Below are 17,917 nucleotides of genomic sequence, written 5' to 3' on the forward strand. Positions count from 1 at the left end.
CTGGCCAGTGAGGAATGCTGAGTAATGGCAGGATCTGAGTGACCCTTTTAGTATTTCAAACATGTTAGTAATGAGCTTTTAAATGTGATAACAGTTCATGTGTGAGCCTGCCGTAAATAAAAACAAAACCATCCTATTTGATACAAAGAAAATGATTTAATCAGCACAGTTCCCATCAGCATGGTCAACAAACATCATGGTTTTACAAACTCCTGGTTTATTGCTAAACCAAACACAACTCCACGGGCAAAAAAACAAGTGATAGGCAAGTTTGCCAATGGTCACTGCAGGTCATTCTACAGGTGAGTCGTAGGGTGGCTAGAAAATGTCACGATACATCAAAGAGCTACGTGCGCCTCAGACATTTGAGTGATCTTTTGACTTTAATTCCTCAGGTTTAGCGAGGGAAACCTGGCCGAGAGAAGCAGTCACGTTGCTGTTTGCAATTACATTTCTGCCTCCATAGACAGAAACGTAGAAGCTAAACTTATTGCACCATGCTGCAGACGGCTTGAGAGGAAACTTTGACCAAAAGAAAATGTTTTATGTCAGAGCGTGTTTCTGAGGAGTGCAATTCCAGATCATAGTCATGTGTTCCATTTTTTTTTTTTACATTGTATTTATTAAAAGCAAATGAGTTGTTCAAGCATTTTCTGCACAACAAAAGAAACAATATTGGAATGACTCACTAAAAGACAAAAATATAATGGTCTAACAAATGTACAGTTAAAAGGAGACCCCCCCCTAAAGTTGTGCTGTGCTAAAATGCCATAAACATAAATAAAAAACATCTCGAGACTTGCGCTGAATCACTCTGATGAACATTAATAGGAATGGTCACAATGCCAAAGATGGCCAGCTCTTTGGCCGACTCTGACATTGACACGGTCTCAGATTTACATCAAATAAGTGACAGAACATAAACACAAACGTGACCAGGATGTTTGAACGTGGCATGCCGGCCTTGTTTAGGGTAACATCACATAGAAATGTCAGACAAAAACAGCAAAACAAAACACTTAATGAAAACAGTTTGATATGGAATGTCATTCCAGACCACAGATTATAAATTAAGAAAAAAAACAACAACGACATTTAAGCATACCCAAACAAAAAATTATTTCAGTGACTACGTCATCTGTGCATTTAAGATGCCTGTCAGTAGTTCGGGCACTGAAGATAAGATGTGTTAAAGTAGTCAGATAAAATGCACACCTTTCATTCGGAGCTGCCCAAGACAATAGTTACAAAAAGAAGTTCTGAATCGATAAAGCTGTCTGTATATCAGAGAAGCAAGGGAGCACCATCGTCATACATACAGATGTAAGGTACAGCGTGTCGTCGTGCTCAGAGATCGTGCAGTCACTGATTCACATTAAAGCACTTGAGTGAGAGCGATTTAGCGTGTAGGGGAAATAAAACATTACACATGGAGCTCATTAGCTTATAGAAATGTTAAAGACACTGGACTTAAGTGTTTTTTTTGTTTTTTGAGTTCGGGTGTAAACAGTAAATAAGGCTGAAAAATATTTCTAGAAAATAAGCAGTAAAAAAGATTCCTTAAGTCTTGCTCCCTGGGATTCTTTCCCCATTAAAGGTTTTCAGACTGAACATCTGCTTTGCATTTTAAGAGAACAGGTAGAAAACATATCTATACACATACAGTATATCCTTTGGTTAGGGAAAGAACCCATTATTCTCTACCTTCTATTCAAGTAAAAGTGATTAGGAAAGAAAAGCCATCAGATAAATACTCGTGGAGTGAACATGCTGATGTTACTCTTCTCTTTGAGGTTTGGGATGCCACCCTAAGGCAGTATTACAAACTTCGGGATAAATATTATTTACATAAATAGTTTTCTCCTCTTGTGTTTCTCATAGCTATGACCAGATTTCTTTTTCTTGAAGCTCACGAGGAGAAACTCTGGTAAGAATCTGTCTACTTTGCTCTAGGTTGTTTTCAATAACAAAGAAACTTCACGTTGTTGTTATTATTGCACAAATAAGATACACATTCGATGTGCTCACAGGATTAAGACGTAGACAGATGCAGTCACAATAAGTTAGGACACACTGGAAGGCTCTGAACGCACTTTGTAACATCAGACACATACAGAGAGATGAGGGTGTTTCTGGTCAGGTCCCATAATGCACTGAGGCTAATGAGTGATGCAGATTTCAAAAACAAGGGTAACCTGTGAAGAATTAGGGTCCACTTGGGTCAAACAAGAAGAGATATGGTGGAGAGAGTGGCTCAGAGGAAAATAAGGGATAAAAAAAAAAGTGGATTTAAGACAAAGAAAGAAAAAGGCAGGGATAGTGAGGAAGGGGCTAAATGATCAGGCTCAGTCCTGAAGCAGACTCTCCTCAGACATCCACCCCAGAGAGGGAATAGGCTGCTCCCGTCTGGAGTACTTCAGCTGCAGCAGGTCGCCCACTTCGCTGATGGCTGCCAGTGCCTAGCAAGAGAACAGGAAGAGGGCTATTAATTTGAAGCAAAAAAACTATTTACGTCAATCAAAATAATGAAGACAGCCAGACAACAAATACGCAGATCACACAAAACAGAGCTTGAATAAAGATTGCTTGTGAAGGTGACAAATGAAGTGATAAGCTTTTATCACACATGGATTTTCAAGCTCTAAACATGACAGCGGGCTCCGTGCATGAACCACAACTACACCCACACACTCCCTCCACTTTTTTCACCAGAGACTGTATCAGCATTGCAACACTGCACAACACCTGGAAACAATTTACCTTCCTCCTGACTTTTTTTTTTTTTTTTTTTTTCTAATTCCATGCTTAGAGAAATAGCGAGGGCTGGCTTTTCCAAAGACGGAAAAAGCGGCTCCTCGAAGTGCACTACAAAGGCGGGCCGATGCCCTTTAAATGGACTATTACAAACGGTGTTGACGTGCTCCTCAGTAAGATGAATGAGGTGTCTTTGGAGAGACGGAGCAGCTCAAATAAAAGTCTCTGTCTGAGCCACGCTGTAATACTTCCAGACAGCTTGGCTTTCCAAGTTGTTGAATAATAAAGGACATATTAGGAGTTTGATTATTCAGCAGGCACACTTACATTTCAACTCCGATGACAGACGCAGACAAAAAGGCCTACCAATCACCATTAAAGTAACATCTTATATCAAGTTGAGTGTGAAATTAAGTCTTCAACAGTACACCTCGGTCCTGTAACAATGTCCCTCGAGATGGATCAGCAGACGCTAAATAATGAAGTTTTTAATAGAAAGAAGCAATTTGAGCCGAGACTGCTCTTGTTTAACTCATCACACAAACAGGTGATCATCTTGCTGATGCATGGAACCATTTTAAAATGTTTTTCAGGCAGAGTATTAGAATTTTCCCTCAATGTAACGTAAAACTGAAAGACACTATTTCCAGAGTAAAGAGGGTCCTTTTATTTTATGTGTTAGTAAGTGAACAGGAAATGGTATGCAGGAGCTGACCAATTTGTTGTCTGTCAGCCACAGTTCTCTGTAGCACTACAAATAAAACTTTAAAGTTAAAGGATTGCTCTGATTAAAAAAAAATGATTTCAGAATGGTAAACCTTATTCATTGTTTTAGAATAAACACAGAGGTAAAGTATGTGTGTGTTTCAGACAGTGACTGGTTAAGGGATGACTTACTGTGTCGAGCATCTCTCTAGTATGGGCGGCTGAAACGCAGAAACGTGCCCTCGACTCGATGATGGGTGTTGCTGGGAAGCCGACGACCACTGTTCCAATGTTCCTCTTTAACATCTCCCGACCAAATGCCCTGAAAAGCAACAGCAACATGAGACGCAGGGCAATGCATGGAAAGTCCAACTTCTCCACCAACACCACAGCCACATCTTAGCTGTTTTTTTTCTTTAATGTGTGAACCTAAAATCATAAACAGCTTTCCACAAATTAAGTCAGATTCTATTTGGAGAAGGGACCGGAGAACAGAAAATCACTCAAATTAAGAGTGTAAGCCTTTGTGTCTTTTCCAAATGGGAAATCATTCGGAGATTCTTCCAAATAGTCGTACTAATTATCCTTCATCTCTAAAGCATTTATACTGTATTCAATTAGCTCAAATGGAGGAGTCACGCACCCAATTTTGGCTGGCATGTAGAGCATCATGGGTACTACAGGCGAGTCATCGTTGCCATAGATGATAACGCCCATGTCGAGGAGTTTCCTGCGGAAGTAGTTGGTGTTTTCTGATAGCTGTTTGAGGCGATCAGCACCTGGAGGAGACAGAAAAACACATGCATAGGTCACAACGTGGGCAAAGGTTTTTAAGCTTCCATCTGTTTGTAAACATAGCATGGAAATGAATAAAACTGTGGATGACAAGAGTCCTCCCTTTTTTTTTTTTTTACCCTTTCTTATCAGCTGTGTGCAAGTGCAAACTTTTATTTTTGGCAAAGTGAAAACATGTGCCGGGGTGTGCAGTATCTACTGCCCTTCTTTAGTTATTATTGAAGCTTGTAACCTTCATGAAACAGTATTTACTTTGAAAAAAGCCATGGACTGTTTGAAGTAACAAAAGACCATTAAGGTTACCTGCATCCTTTAATGCAACGTTTGTAAAAATGAGTGTACGTGGAGCCCTAGTGGTACTTAGGAGAATGACGAGGGGGGTACTCAAGATTTATTTCATGTTAATTATCAGTCTTGTATAATTCTTACAACTATAAATGAGAAGTCAGTAAAGCAGACAACTGAAAGAAATAATTCACAGCTGTAAACAGAAAAGGGTTGCAACAACATTAACATGCAGCCGTGTTAATGTTGTGGTCATTTGGTGCTTTCTGTGTTTGTATGAAGACAATTATTAAACAATGTGTTTGTTTTAAAAACATTCAGCAGCACAGCTGAACACACAGAAAGAAGTGCAAATCTGAGACAAAAAACAGAGCCGACAAAGTACTTTAAGAATGAAGTTCAGTATATGAATTGTCATTTTAAATATTCCCCGATTTTTGCACTTGTTCTGCTGGGACAAATGAGCCGAGGGTCAGCGTGAAGCGTTCTTTCATTGGTGTTTTAGAGAATCAGTCACTTGGCTCAGTCTTTCTGTTGTAATCCAAAGGGAGTAAATGAAATAGTTTCACAACTGAGTTCCCAGAATTCCCAGGTCTGGCTCACGTCAATCACCAAAACAACAAATAATATATTTGAATAAGCATAGAACTCATCAGTCAACCCATGTTGTGCATGTAATGTCCTGCACTTTTCTGGAGAAAGAAATGCATCACTTGCCCTTGAAGACAACTGAGATTTTTAAAGTGGAGATAAAGGAGCTGAAATCTAACAGGCATCAATCCTCACATGCCAGCCGCTCTGATACACAGTGCGGATCCACTCCCTGAATCCTGAACCTCCAGAGATAGCATCTTGATCAAACAAAATAGCCATATGGCTAAAAAAGCGGCAACAGGAACACACATCTGCCTGGCTGTGTTGAAAAACAGTCCAGAAAACACCAGGACTTCAAAGCATCCAGAGACACAACACAGTTTGACTTTATATTTATCCAGACGTCTTTTTCCACAGTCGGAGAATCCAAAGTTACTCAGCACTGATGTGAAACATTCAAAAACAGCATATACTATTCAGACTTTTTTTTCAGGCAGGTTGGAGTTCTTTTCATGTTGAAGAAAGCTTTGCCCACCTTCTGCTTCTATTTCCCATCCACAGATTTGATTGATGTGAGTTTCAAACAATAAATGTCACATTTCAATGCAGACCTTTGCCGGGAACAATGAACAGACGTCCTCAGCGACTCGAATGAAGCAACAAACTGTTCGCAGGCAGCTCTGACTGTCACTTCTGAATCTTCAAAGGCCTGAATATCAAAGAGTGACGGGCCTGGAACCAATCAGACTGTCATTGTTAGTCCTCTAAACTGGGATATGTTAAAAGGTCAGACAGTCGGGCCTTCTTTGCTTAGAAATATGGAAAAAGAGCTGATGACATTGTGGGACAGCCATATAATAAAGGTTGCCTTAGGTGTTTACTCCTGTACCTAATGATTCAATGACTGGGGAGCAACGTAACCTGATCTTAAATCAGCATTTTAAATGGAGCCAACATCAATCAAGCCGTTTAAAAGAGTAAGGGGGTGCCGCCCTGTTAGAAAAACAATACCTAGTGATCTGTTTGTGTGTGTAGGGGATGATTCCAACAGAGCTTGATCTGCACTGATCTCTGGCCCTCAGCAACATGCTGCTTTGTACCCAGCATGAAGGCAAAGAAGCACACGTACACAAAGAAACACACATCTGAAAGCCATAAAGGAGAGGGTAGAAGAGTCAGCATACCAATACTTCAAGAAGACCTTCGATCAGCCTGGGCTGAATCGACAAGAGTACAGTCCACCCAACGGCTTTAAAAATGCATATCCCGGAGTAAAGCTGCTGTAGAGGACTTCTTGAAGACCTTCAAATGTCCGGGCTGAAGACACGTTACCATCCACAGATTGATATTTGTTAAGCGATAATGCCAAAAGCAACTCTTCAGCTCACAAAAGTTACTCTCAAAAGCTTAATTAATTCAAAATATAAGATCACAGGAACATTTTCAAGAACAAGTTTTAAATGAAAGGACTTTAATAATCCTGAAATTTAAGATCGTATGACTTAAAATCCGAAATATGACCATTACTTAAAAATCCATCCAATTTTGTCGTTGTATGTGAGCTGATGAACATCAAACATATGAAGGGCATACAAGGACATACACGTCCTCATGTGGCACTAACATACCTAGAAAGAGTTTACACATTCCTGTGAGTTTGTTAGGGCTGTTTAACACACCTTTATTTACTGGTAAATAATTACCAGTTGGCCGTAGATAGTGGCCTTTATCTCTGGCCTGGGAAGGAAAACATTGCAAGACAAACAAGCACAGTCTGCATGGAGCCAAAGTACAAAAGGTGGCTAAACTGATGTTAGACTGAACCATTGCTCAGAGGTTTGCAGGACTAAATCATGTCTGAGAGCAAGGTTATACTCCCACCTTGTGGTCTCTCGAGGTAAAGTCAAGACAACTGGCAAAACTCGAGCCACACTGACAAATCAAAGGTGAAGAAATCTGGGATATAATTGCAGCTGTAATAGCAAGAAACAAGCCAATGTTACATTTGTAGTTGTTCGAGGTAGCTCTGTAATACTTGAGGTGATGCCACCCTTTCTTCTCATTGTTCAATGCTGCTGGAAGTGATGTTGATGTAAATGTTGAAAGTTATTTTCTGCCACCTACCTAGTGAGGTCCCATCCTCTCCCATGATGATCTTCATAGAGGTGATTATCTGCTGCGCCACAGGAGGGGAAATGGAGGTGGCGTACAGTGCGCTGTGAGAGTGGGCCCGAAGGTAGTCGATGAGCTCCTTAAAGAGAAATTCAAATGAAGTTGCTTGTGTTGTCTTTCAGTAAAGGGGATAAAAACATTTAGTTTTGGTATATGTGCCAAAGCACTGATGGACAACAGCAGGACATTTACATTACATGTCTGATTGAATAAGATATTGCAATAGACTATGGTTCTTTTCATCCATATTATTTCATTCAAGAATAGAAAACAAAGAAAGTGGAATTAAATCTACCCGTCCCACAGCAACAACTCATAGCTTTCCAGTGACGGCAATATGTTATTGTGCTTCTTAGTCACTTTTGATGCGAGCCAACAACAACAAAGGCCTATAAGCAGCTGTGTGTTCAGATTTTCTACAAACAATGGAAATAAGTCAGAACTTTGTTTTATATGCGTTTAAATTGAATACATAAGGATATAAGGCAAAAGTGGATACAGGGCATAATATGTGAGGAATGAGCGAGTATGGGATCTGTGGGATCCTGACACTCAGTCATTTGTCCAGACAACCTGGAGAGTTTATAGCTACACTAGGCTAAGTACTATCGTTGTCACATTGAGACAATATTGACTTTTTCACTAAACTTTTCCTTCTCTTGTAGACAAGGGGTCGTAAATAACCACTGTACCTGTTGTTTTTTATTTTTAAGAGGTATTCTGTTGGCATTTCATCTTTATTGTGAAGTTCATTTTAATTAAAAAAGTATACATAAAGGATCTTTAAAATTGAAATGACAATAGCTAATTTTTTAAGTACCACTATTTCAGTTACAGCGCCACCACCTGCACAGGTGGAGTATGATTACTGTGCAACAATTCACTTTGTTAAAAAGTGTGCTTAAGGGTTTGAGGTTTTCTTTCGCTTCTATAATGTTGAAGTACGGTAATACTTGGGTATTACTAAACATGTAACCGTGCATATGTGTATGTTATTCGTAAATCTTTCTTAAGAAGAGGTAGACGTGATTGTAGCTGAAAATGAATGCTTACACTGACTGGAAATCCTTTTTTAGAAATAAAGGGAGTTAACTTCCCCTATGCTGCTACGCATTGTGACCAATACTGAAAGTGAATGACACAACATACTGGGCCTCATTAATCAGGAAATTGCTAGATTCCCTTAAGAGTATGCTAAGTGCTCCAGCTTCTGAAATCAGGATGCTTCTTATTTTCCATCACAGCATAGAAGGTCTCATATTACAATGCCTGAACTCACAGCATTATTTTGTTTTTCACCTACCTTTTTGCCTCCAATGTAACCTCCAGCAGCACCGAAGCTTTTGGTGAATGTTCCCATCATGATGTCTACATCTTTAGGATCCAGGCCAAAGTAGTCGACCACTCCTTTGCCGTTGGGCCCCATGGCTCCGATGCTGTGGGCCTCATCGAGGTACAGATAGGCCTTGTAGCGCTTCTTTAGGGCGATGACCTCTGGCAGGCGCACGACAGACCCCTCCATACTACAGGACATAACATGGACGCAAAATGATTTTAGAGAAGCGTCACAACTCATCCGAACTAAAGACAAGCTTAGACTTCATAAATAAACAGTACTTTCCCAGCTTTCTCTCCCTGTTATGTAAATTCATGTTACCAACAACAACTCTCTAACCCTAAAGCTGCATTATAATACAGAGAGCATGGGAGTAGTTAACCCTTTAAAAACGGTCTAACCTTTGTATGCCTGTGCAGGCACTGTTTTAGCAGCTGAAGCGTTTGCTTTACAAATCCCAGTGGACATGGAGCTCCATTAACTCTGCATTAGTAAAGGGCACTGATTATGTCAGGCGGTTTCTATGACAACAGTATTGATCAACAGGATTGATCGTCTTTACAGTAAGCACACATCAAACACAAAGAACACTATAGGAGGATGGGCACACTCTTTTCTTTATTTGTATCAGGGAGTGTTTCTGTCACGGCTAAGAAACTGAACTAAAACATGTGTGACTGTTATTCACACTGTTCAAGCAGTAAACATCTTTGTTCAAAGTATCTATTACAAAGTCAGCATGTGGCTGTAGCATCAAGGGAAATCAATGCAGAAAATGTCTTTATATTGAACTCTGAATGTTGCACATCAGTATGCTTCTACAGTGAAGATGTGGAGGTTCATATAATAAAAACAGCCTTAAAGCAGGCTTAGTGAATCTATACTTTTGCATTGTGACACCATGTCGTAAACAAGAAGCAGTTCTCCTTGTTAAAAAACACGTAAAAATGTAGCTCTTTACTCTCTCTTACTATCTGAAAGTGTCTACATGTATTTTCCCAGATGTTACAAATAAAAGCACAAATGGTCCCAGAATAGCAGAAGGATGAGCGAGTCCTCACCAAGAACGCTGAAGGTGTCAAGTACTTGGGAATAAACTGTGTGATACAGTAGTGTTATAAAATACTGAAGTGACAAAGCAATAAAACGAGAAGCACAACTTAATTAGCTTTTAGCTTAATTATCAAGCTGAGTGCATTTGAACAATTCTGTGTGTTTGTTTGTGCTAGTTTACTGTAACTGTGTGGGAGAGAAAGACAGAGGTTATGGTGTATATACAGTACCTGTATATTCCCTCCACCACGATGAGGATCTTCTTCCAGGGTCGGTGGGTTCTCGGCTGCCCGTGAACGATAGCGTCTCTCAGCAGCTTCTCCAAGCTTTGCATGTCTACAACGTGGAGAAGATGTTTAAATAGTCTGAGGATACATTTTTATTCCCTCTTAAAAAACACAAGAGGTTTCTTTTACCATCCGATGAGAGCAGTTTATTAACGAGTGCAACCTTTTGAAGATTTGCTTTGAAGTGTTTTCTTAGCAGACAGCCTGCCTGCTAACTGGCTGCTGAGTGTGAACTTTTAAGGGAGGATCTTGAGAATATGTGGTGTCTGTTTGTATATGTGTCTGTAAAAGTCTAATTACACCACACCCACTAATGTGTGATTCAATACAGTAAACAAGAGAAAGACATAGTGGAAGAAAAGTAAATGTAGGGCTGAAGAAATAAAGTAAGTTATCAAGACTACGTATTGAATCAGCCTGCTGTAACTCACACTCGTGATAAATGTCTCCTATTGGAAAAGCAGATTATAACTAATTCCTCCCTCGTGGTGTTGCAAGGTCCATTTAACCCCGTGTGTGCTGTGTTACTGCATTCCTTGGATGTACAGGAAGACACATTTCTACCTAATCGTACCCGAGGAAGGCGCTCTTTATAAAAGGTCACTCACTGTTGTGTTTGAAGACCCGGATTGTGGAGCCGGACAGACGTGCACCTAGCACCAGTGACGCATGATTCAGCTCGTCACTCAGAATTAGACAACCCTAAAGCAGGAAGAAAAAAAGAGAAAAAAATATTCTTGAACAGATGGTATGGTTTTGATTTACTGCGAAACATGACACACCCAGAAATGAGACAATTCAGATTAAACCGTAGTTTGAGCTTTGCTTGCATCATTGTAATACCACAGGTTGTCACATGCTGGAGATTGTTGGTGTTAAGCAACGACATTCTGGCCCAGACTGATTATTTCTGTTTGAGGAACATATTTGTATGTCAGCTCTTCACCTTTAATACCCTGGGACTACCTGTTGCCATGAATACATACTGTATATAAAAACACAATAATGTCCATAAATGCTTTTTTGTCTTCAGAAAAGTAGAACCAGATTGTTCTTTTGTTTGGAAAATCGTTTGTAATCATTTTTACAACTATTTCAATAACAATACAGTATTTCTTGTTACGTCACAGCTATTGCAAACACCTCATCCACCTCTTAAAGTCAACACACTGAACCCTTCACACTGGACCACACCATTTTCTCTGGTCAATGAATAAATGGACGTGTTACTCAACACACATTTAGGCTGTAACATAAAAATGTGAGCTAGCAGAGAAGTTACAGGCATGGTTATGAGTTTGCTAACCCCATGTGACAAGGGCAGTGACTCTGATCTTTACTGTCGGCTGCAGGTTTTTCTCTCTCACTTCACTTATCCGTCTGTCAGGAAATGTGCACTTTGACTCACATGGTACACACGCCTGTCAACTCAGATATCTACTTCCTGTTCCAGACACTTTTGTGAAGGAAGACAAGGGCTAGTAAGAATGGAAGTGCAGAGAAGTGTGTGTGTGTGTGAGATCTGTTGAGGTTAGAACAACAGAGACTGGTACTTTTCAAATATTAATCTCCAGGCCGCTGCCCTCAGAATGTTTGGAAAGCTTTGGGTGGAAAATAGTCTGTTGTGGAACAGTGTGAACTCTCCAAGCTTGGCCATACATCAGAAAAGCAGCTTGTTTTTACTGTACACAGGTTTTTTACCCAACAGCTAATCTAAAAATGAGGCTCAATACAATAACAGGATGGCAACGAGGGCAAACATAACCTCATAATCAAATCAAGAAGATCATGGTGTGCTAGCGAGCTAGAAAAACAACATATAAAGGAAGTAAATTAAATTCCTTACCTTCCCGGTAAGAGCAGGAATGTTCATTGAGTTTGTCGCGAAGCCCATGCCAAAAGCCATCGATGACTCAACACCTAGGAACCTGGCAACGAGCTGCTCCAGCTCCTCGTGGATGTCTAAGTTTCCTGGAAACGACACAATCTCAGTTTTTTCCTTCTAGTAGCACTATGAAGATCCTTTTCTGTAAGTGTGTTCCTGCTTTGTTTGGAAATATATGAGGACACACAAGCATGAAATAAAGTACAGAGTCCTGTCACACTATTCCAATGATAAACAGGCGGAGGTAACATGCAAAGACATACAGCAGTGTGCTAGGGATGCCACAGGTTACATAATGTTTTTTTTGCAGTCATCCAGCTTGAAATTTACAAGCAGATTCTACGTTTATCCCTGACAAAAAGACAAAACGTCAATATGGAAAACAGGAAGCTAAATTATTCACAATCCCGTTAATTCCTGAAGAGAGACAGAAAATGTTGGGAGGAGACACTGGGGGGGAGACGTGTACTAAGGGGCGAAGATCAGACCCGAACCCATGACCACTGCAATGAGGATTATAGCAAACTGTGCCAACCAGAAAGTGTTATCACTCTGCTCTCTGTCTGAATCCATGTGAAATCAGTGATCTTCAATCTTAAAAGTAGATTTTTTTTTGGTCAAATGCCTGTTAACATAAACTCTGCTTCCTCATAACAAGTGAAATCTGACCCTTTCTTCTCTGTGCAGTGATTTTTCTTATGCTATATGGAACAAACACTTAAAGTTTACAATTGTAGCAGCTGCTGTCAAACTAATTGAATTCATCACACACTTAAAAAATAAAAATCTGAAATAACAACAAAGCTGCATTGATCCAACAAAGGCAGGTTAAAAGCTCAAAGCTCAAACATATTGATGGAGACAATGCTGGATTTAAAATAATATTAGAAAAATCGGCTTTGTAAATGTTTTATGAGAAAGGAGACGCACTCTAGCGTCCCAGGTTAGAAACAGGCTTTAGCAAACTATGGACTGAAAGGAAACAAACTTCTAAGCTTTCTCAATATTTGATCGTCCAAAACCCCCTCGTGCCTTTCTCCTCTGCTGTCAGCTGAAAGAGCAACAGACACAAGAGGGAGCAGTCGCTCGTTTACCAACTGAGGTTTTAAGTCCATTTCATCATAACATGACTCGAAAGCACTCTTAGAGGATTACCAATCGTCGACGCTTTTATAAAACCAGCTCTTCAGTTTGACCCTTACCCATCTCACAGCGAGTGCTGCCCACTCCAACTCCATACTTCTGTGTGGATTCAATAGCAGCATCGGCACAAGCCCCGACGTTCTCAGCGAAACCGAGGTAATTGTAAGAGCCCATGTTGATGACGCCCTTGGCCACTTTCCCTGTGTGCCTGAGAGAGACAGGGGATTGATAACATGATTTCCATCAACCTTCAACATCATTGCCTTTATAAAGATTATAGTTGCATGCACTTGGACTGCCACTTGTATCATTGTTATGATACCAGACTGTTCTTAGAGGACCTCTGACCGAGTATTTGTCGGTGACATGTGACAGATACGGATGCTTTTAACATTTTCTGAATCACTGTTGATGTCATTCTTACTATCAGACACACAAGGTCAGTGACTGAACGTGCAAATCAATGAATGTGCTGTGAGGGCATGATGACCGCCAAAGACAACACCTCGATACTGAAAGCTATCCTGCTCACGTACAGAATCTGATCAACAAACAATCGTAGCAAAAACACATTACAGCATCTTACTCAAAGGTCCAGTTGTAGTCGTTGGAAACTCTCTCCACCAGGTCCATCTTAGCACCAGGGACGCTGCAGATGGGCCGGTTCCAGTTGTCTCGAATCCTCATGTACAAGTTCCTGGTGTAAAAGTTCTCAAAGTCCTGATAGAGGGGGACAAAGTCCTGCAAGGAGGGGGGGGGGGGGGAGAGAGAGTGAACAAAATCTCTTAATTTCATGACTTCTAAAGGCCATCTTTGTTCTGTTGAAGACAAGGAACACAGTCAACAGATGAGTTCTGAACCACATTTGAAAAGTGTGGAAGACATGCAGCACTGTGACATGTGACAATGTGGCAGGTGCTGACCTCTACTAGGATATCTTAACATTAAAATCTGAAACCCTCAGTGCTGTGTGCTGTAATCAAAGTTCATTTCATCTTGAAACTTCTGCCTGCAACTGAAATACGTTTTGAGGAAAGATTTAGATAACATAAGACGCCTTTTAAAGAAAGTCTTGTTGTGATTGGTCTGATCAATAATTCTAATTTGAAAGTGAATTAGTTTTAAGTGGCTTCACATTCACTTTGTCTTAAGTCAGCCTTTGCATTCTACAATAACTCATTATACTACTTTACCTTCTGCTCCGGCCTCTCCCGAGCCACATTGCATTTCTCGATGTTCCAGTGGCGAAGGAAGTCTCGGAGATAGCCAAAGACGGTGAGGATGCCGTAGCCCATGTAAGTGAGCACAGCCACCAGAAGAGGCGTCTCCTCATATGATTCCAAGAAGGGCTTCTGGTACAGGCTGGAGTTGTGTGTGACATTTTGGTTCTGAGGGCAAAATGAAGTAAAATAGTGTGTCATTTCAAGTCTATAAAAGTTGAAATGAAAATATTTATATTACAGCTATAATCAGGCTCAAACCAAAGACTCTTTTTCTAAATATATAAATCTCAGTCTGACACACAGATTTAGGAGTAAAAGTAATGTTGAAAACACCCATCCCTGCAGTTGGTTTCTCCTTACAGGGTTATAGCTTATCTATGCATCAACTCTGTTTACACACTGAGTCTGCCTCACTAAGTAGTCCAATAAAGTGTTATAGAAGCCAGAAAAACTACTCCAGAATAAACAGGGCACACATGTGACGACAGCAGGGCAAATCTGTTAAAATTGTGTTTTTCTAGGAAAAGAAAACCAATAAATGCCACAATAAGCACATTAACTCAGAGAGACCTGACCGTGTCCGCCAATGAGCAGTAAAATGGTCATCAGATCAGGGTTCTAATTCACTGAGTTTTATGAATAGCAATATTGATCCTGGATTAAAGGGGCCACACCGGAGCGCCACAAAAAAATAATAGCATCATTATGAGCCGGACTTTGAACTCACTCCTGTCTAAAAAACAAACATTAGACAAATGAGGGCGGTCACTCATTATAGACTCCGGCCTGCAGCCTAGCAACCATGGCTCATGTGACTAGTCATGCTTCTCCAAGAAATACCTCTTATCCAAGGAACAAGAGGGCACTGCAGTGTGTGTGTGTGTGTGTGTGTAAAGCCAGTCAAACAGGTCCCTCTCTCTGACTCTGAATATGACGCCATATTTGTTCAATCTTTTATACCTGTGGACAAACAGGGACTGCAAACACGTAGACCTGGAAACACGTAGACCTGTGCAACTCATGTCTCGCTACACAGCAACTCTCCTTAGTAAAGCCTCCTACCAACGTACTGTGTGGAAATCACATGCTGGCTCTGCAGCTCCTAAACATTGTGTAAAGAAAAAGAAAAGGCATGTGGTGCAGTTATCACTTTAAATCTTAAAGTGAGAAAATGGGCGAGTCCTCTCCTTGTTAATTGCCCGTTCACATCTTATTTCTACTCAGCGATAACCGACACTACGCTCTCTGCTGAAAACTGTTAGTGAGTTCATTATTCCTGCTTGCTCATCAACATCCCGGCCCTGAGCCTTTCCCTTTACGTTCCATAAGGGATTAAAGTTAACGTAATATGAAAGATGCATGTTTAGCAGCAGATCTATCCCAGGTGGACACGAGTCACTTGACTGTGATGGAGATGCAGACTCACTAGAAAATGTTGGACATTTTGTACTTGTGCTGTAAGAGTCAACAGGTGGACAAGCAACAAGACAGACAGAGATTGTCTGGAAAAAAGGGTCTGTGTGCATCTAGCTCCAACTTCAGGCTACTTATCAACAACCACCAGCGCTTACATCAGACAGGAGGATCCCCCTTTTCAGTGCTGATAGCGATCCTGTACTAACGTGTATGTAAATACTGGCCATTGTGTCATTGGTGTCTACAGTTCACACTGTTTACATGAAAAGGATTCAAAACATTGGCCTGGTTGAATGGTAAATGTTTCAAAACATTACATGCTCTATCAAACGCGGCTCAAAATAACTAACTTTGTTGACGAATGCACTTTCTTCATTTCAATCTGAATAACATTTCAGTATTTATATACAACACGCAGTTGTGCACTTCCATGTTGATGGAGACTCTTTGTGCATGCAGATGTAATTGGTATGACAGCAATAACATCTGGGCCTCATTGTGTAAACCCACTGTATGTTGAAATAAGCAGTCTGCGGCTTTAAGCTATCGCAAGTCTGGAATGTGCCGTTTCCAGAAATGAGAGGTGGTGCATTTCGTTCAGTTTAGACAGACTTTTAGATCGGTCTTCAGTGTTAAATCTTAACTAACCAAAACAAAAACAACGCCATGTGTGTGTGTGTCTGTATACCCCACCTCCACCAATACAAATACACTGTTTTCTGTGTCTCTACCCTCGGAGGGACCACACCCTTCACAGCCAGGAGACATTCCTCCCCCTGAAGTGTCATGTGGACGCAGACCTGCCCTCCTCTCCTCAGTGAAACACTGGCAGAGGACTACTCTGGTAACAACACAACAGGGCACTGCTCTTCATCATCATGCTAGAGTGTCAATGTAAACTGAGACTGGCCTAACTTCACCAGCTATTCACAACACACACACACACAACCACACAGACACAGACACAGACACACACACACACACACACACACACACACACACACACACACACACACACACACACACACACAACAGGGTGTAGAGTTACAAACAAGTCACCACTACAATCCTCCCTGATCAGGTAGCAGGTAACCACCAAACAAGGGGTGTAAAATTCGTGTAAGTGTAATTAACATAGCACAATAATACTGTTTACAAGCTAAAAAATTAGTTTAGAAAATCTTGATTCCAAATTAAATCCAATTATTTTGAAAGCCTTGTGGTTGAGAATGAAGTAGTGTTGACATTAAATTGTAAGCATCGGCAGCAGCTGGTTTAAAAATGTTCCACAGTTTATACTTTTCATGGACATTAATTAACAAACTGTACAACAAACTAAGTATTTGTAGCTGCAATAAGAGTGCTAACATTGTTTTCTTAATTCAAGCCACGGTACAAAACACACAGTTGTCGGTCGGGCCTTCCTTACCTTGTCTCTGGGTCGACGGTACTTCTGCTGAAACACACAGTGGTTCTTCACGAAGCCATTTTTACTCGATTTTTTACCATTTGAGGTCCGGTGACGGGCGTCTCCGTTTAGCAGCTTGTTCGCGGAGCTTTCCGTCATCTTCGTCTGTCGTCTGTGTGTGGATATTTGACGGTTTGAAGTTGCCCAACTTGTGTAAGGTTTGTCGTGAAGTCATGTATGAGCTGGGGGGGAGAAGACGGATTAAACGCCCACTCTGCACTGTGGTCGCACAAGCCTACCGGAAATACACGCCCACGAGTAATTTCATTGGTCGATGCTGAGACTCCACTACAAAGATCGTCTATGCACATACAATTCATAACACTGACCAGGGTCATAGATGAGAGATCATGTCCCTTGTATTTAGCCTCCCAAAGTAGATAGATAGATAGATAGATAGATAGATAGATAGATAGATAGATAGATAGATAGATAGATAGATAGATAGATAGATAGATAGATAGATAGATAGATAGATAGATAGATAGATAGATAGATAGATAGATAGATAGAATCTTTATTATCATTGTATACAAGGACACAACAAAACTTTGTTAGCAGCAACCCTAAACAGCAGCGTTTACAAAAACAACAACAACAATATATAATAATAAATAAATAGACAGTTGTGGTGACTGAAATAATATATAGTTATTGCTTTGCAGTGACTGATTAGGTAAACAAAAAAATATATATATATATGGAGAGAGATATAGTGCAAATAAGTGAAGTTATAGTGCAGTGAAAGAGTATATACAGTTATTATTGTGCAGTGACTGGATGAGTAAATAAACAGTTTTA

General features: G+C 40.5%; 1 protein-coding gene across 1 annotated transcript; it reads right to left on the reverse strand.

Moving 5' to 3' along the window:
* Nucleotides 1–136: 136 nt before the first annotated feature.
* Nucleotides 137–17,324, reverse strand: sptlc2b (serine palmitoyltransferase, long chain base subunit 2b). Its single transcript, XM_061052516.1, has 12 exons — nt 17,078–17,324; nt 14,203–14,397; nt 13,596–13,750; nt 13,069–13,217; nt 11,828–11,952; nt 10,590–10,683; nt 9,925–10,030; nt 8,609–8,828; nt 7,258–7,384; nt 4,103–4,238; nt 3,652–3,781; nt 137–2,459 (listed from the first exon to the last, which is right to left on the reverse strand). Exons 1-12 carry the CDS (start codon nt 17,213–17,215, stop codon nt 2,346–2,348), a joined length of 1,689 nt encoding a protein of 562 aa, XP_060908499.1. The 5' UTR covers nt 17,216–17,324; the 3' UTR covers nt 137–2,345.
* Nucleotides 17,325–17,917: the final 593 nt, after the last annotated feature.

The sequence above is a fragment of the Labrus mixtus genome, chromosome 12, assembly GCF_963584025.1.
Source record: "Labrus mixtus chromosome 12, fLabMix1.1, whole genome shotgun sequence".
NCBI classification, from domain to species: domain Eukaryota; kingdom Metazoa; phylum Chordata; class Actinopteri; order Labriformes; family Labridae; genus Labrus; species Labrus mixtus.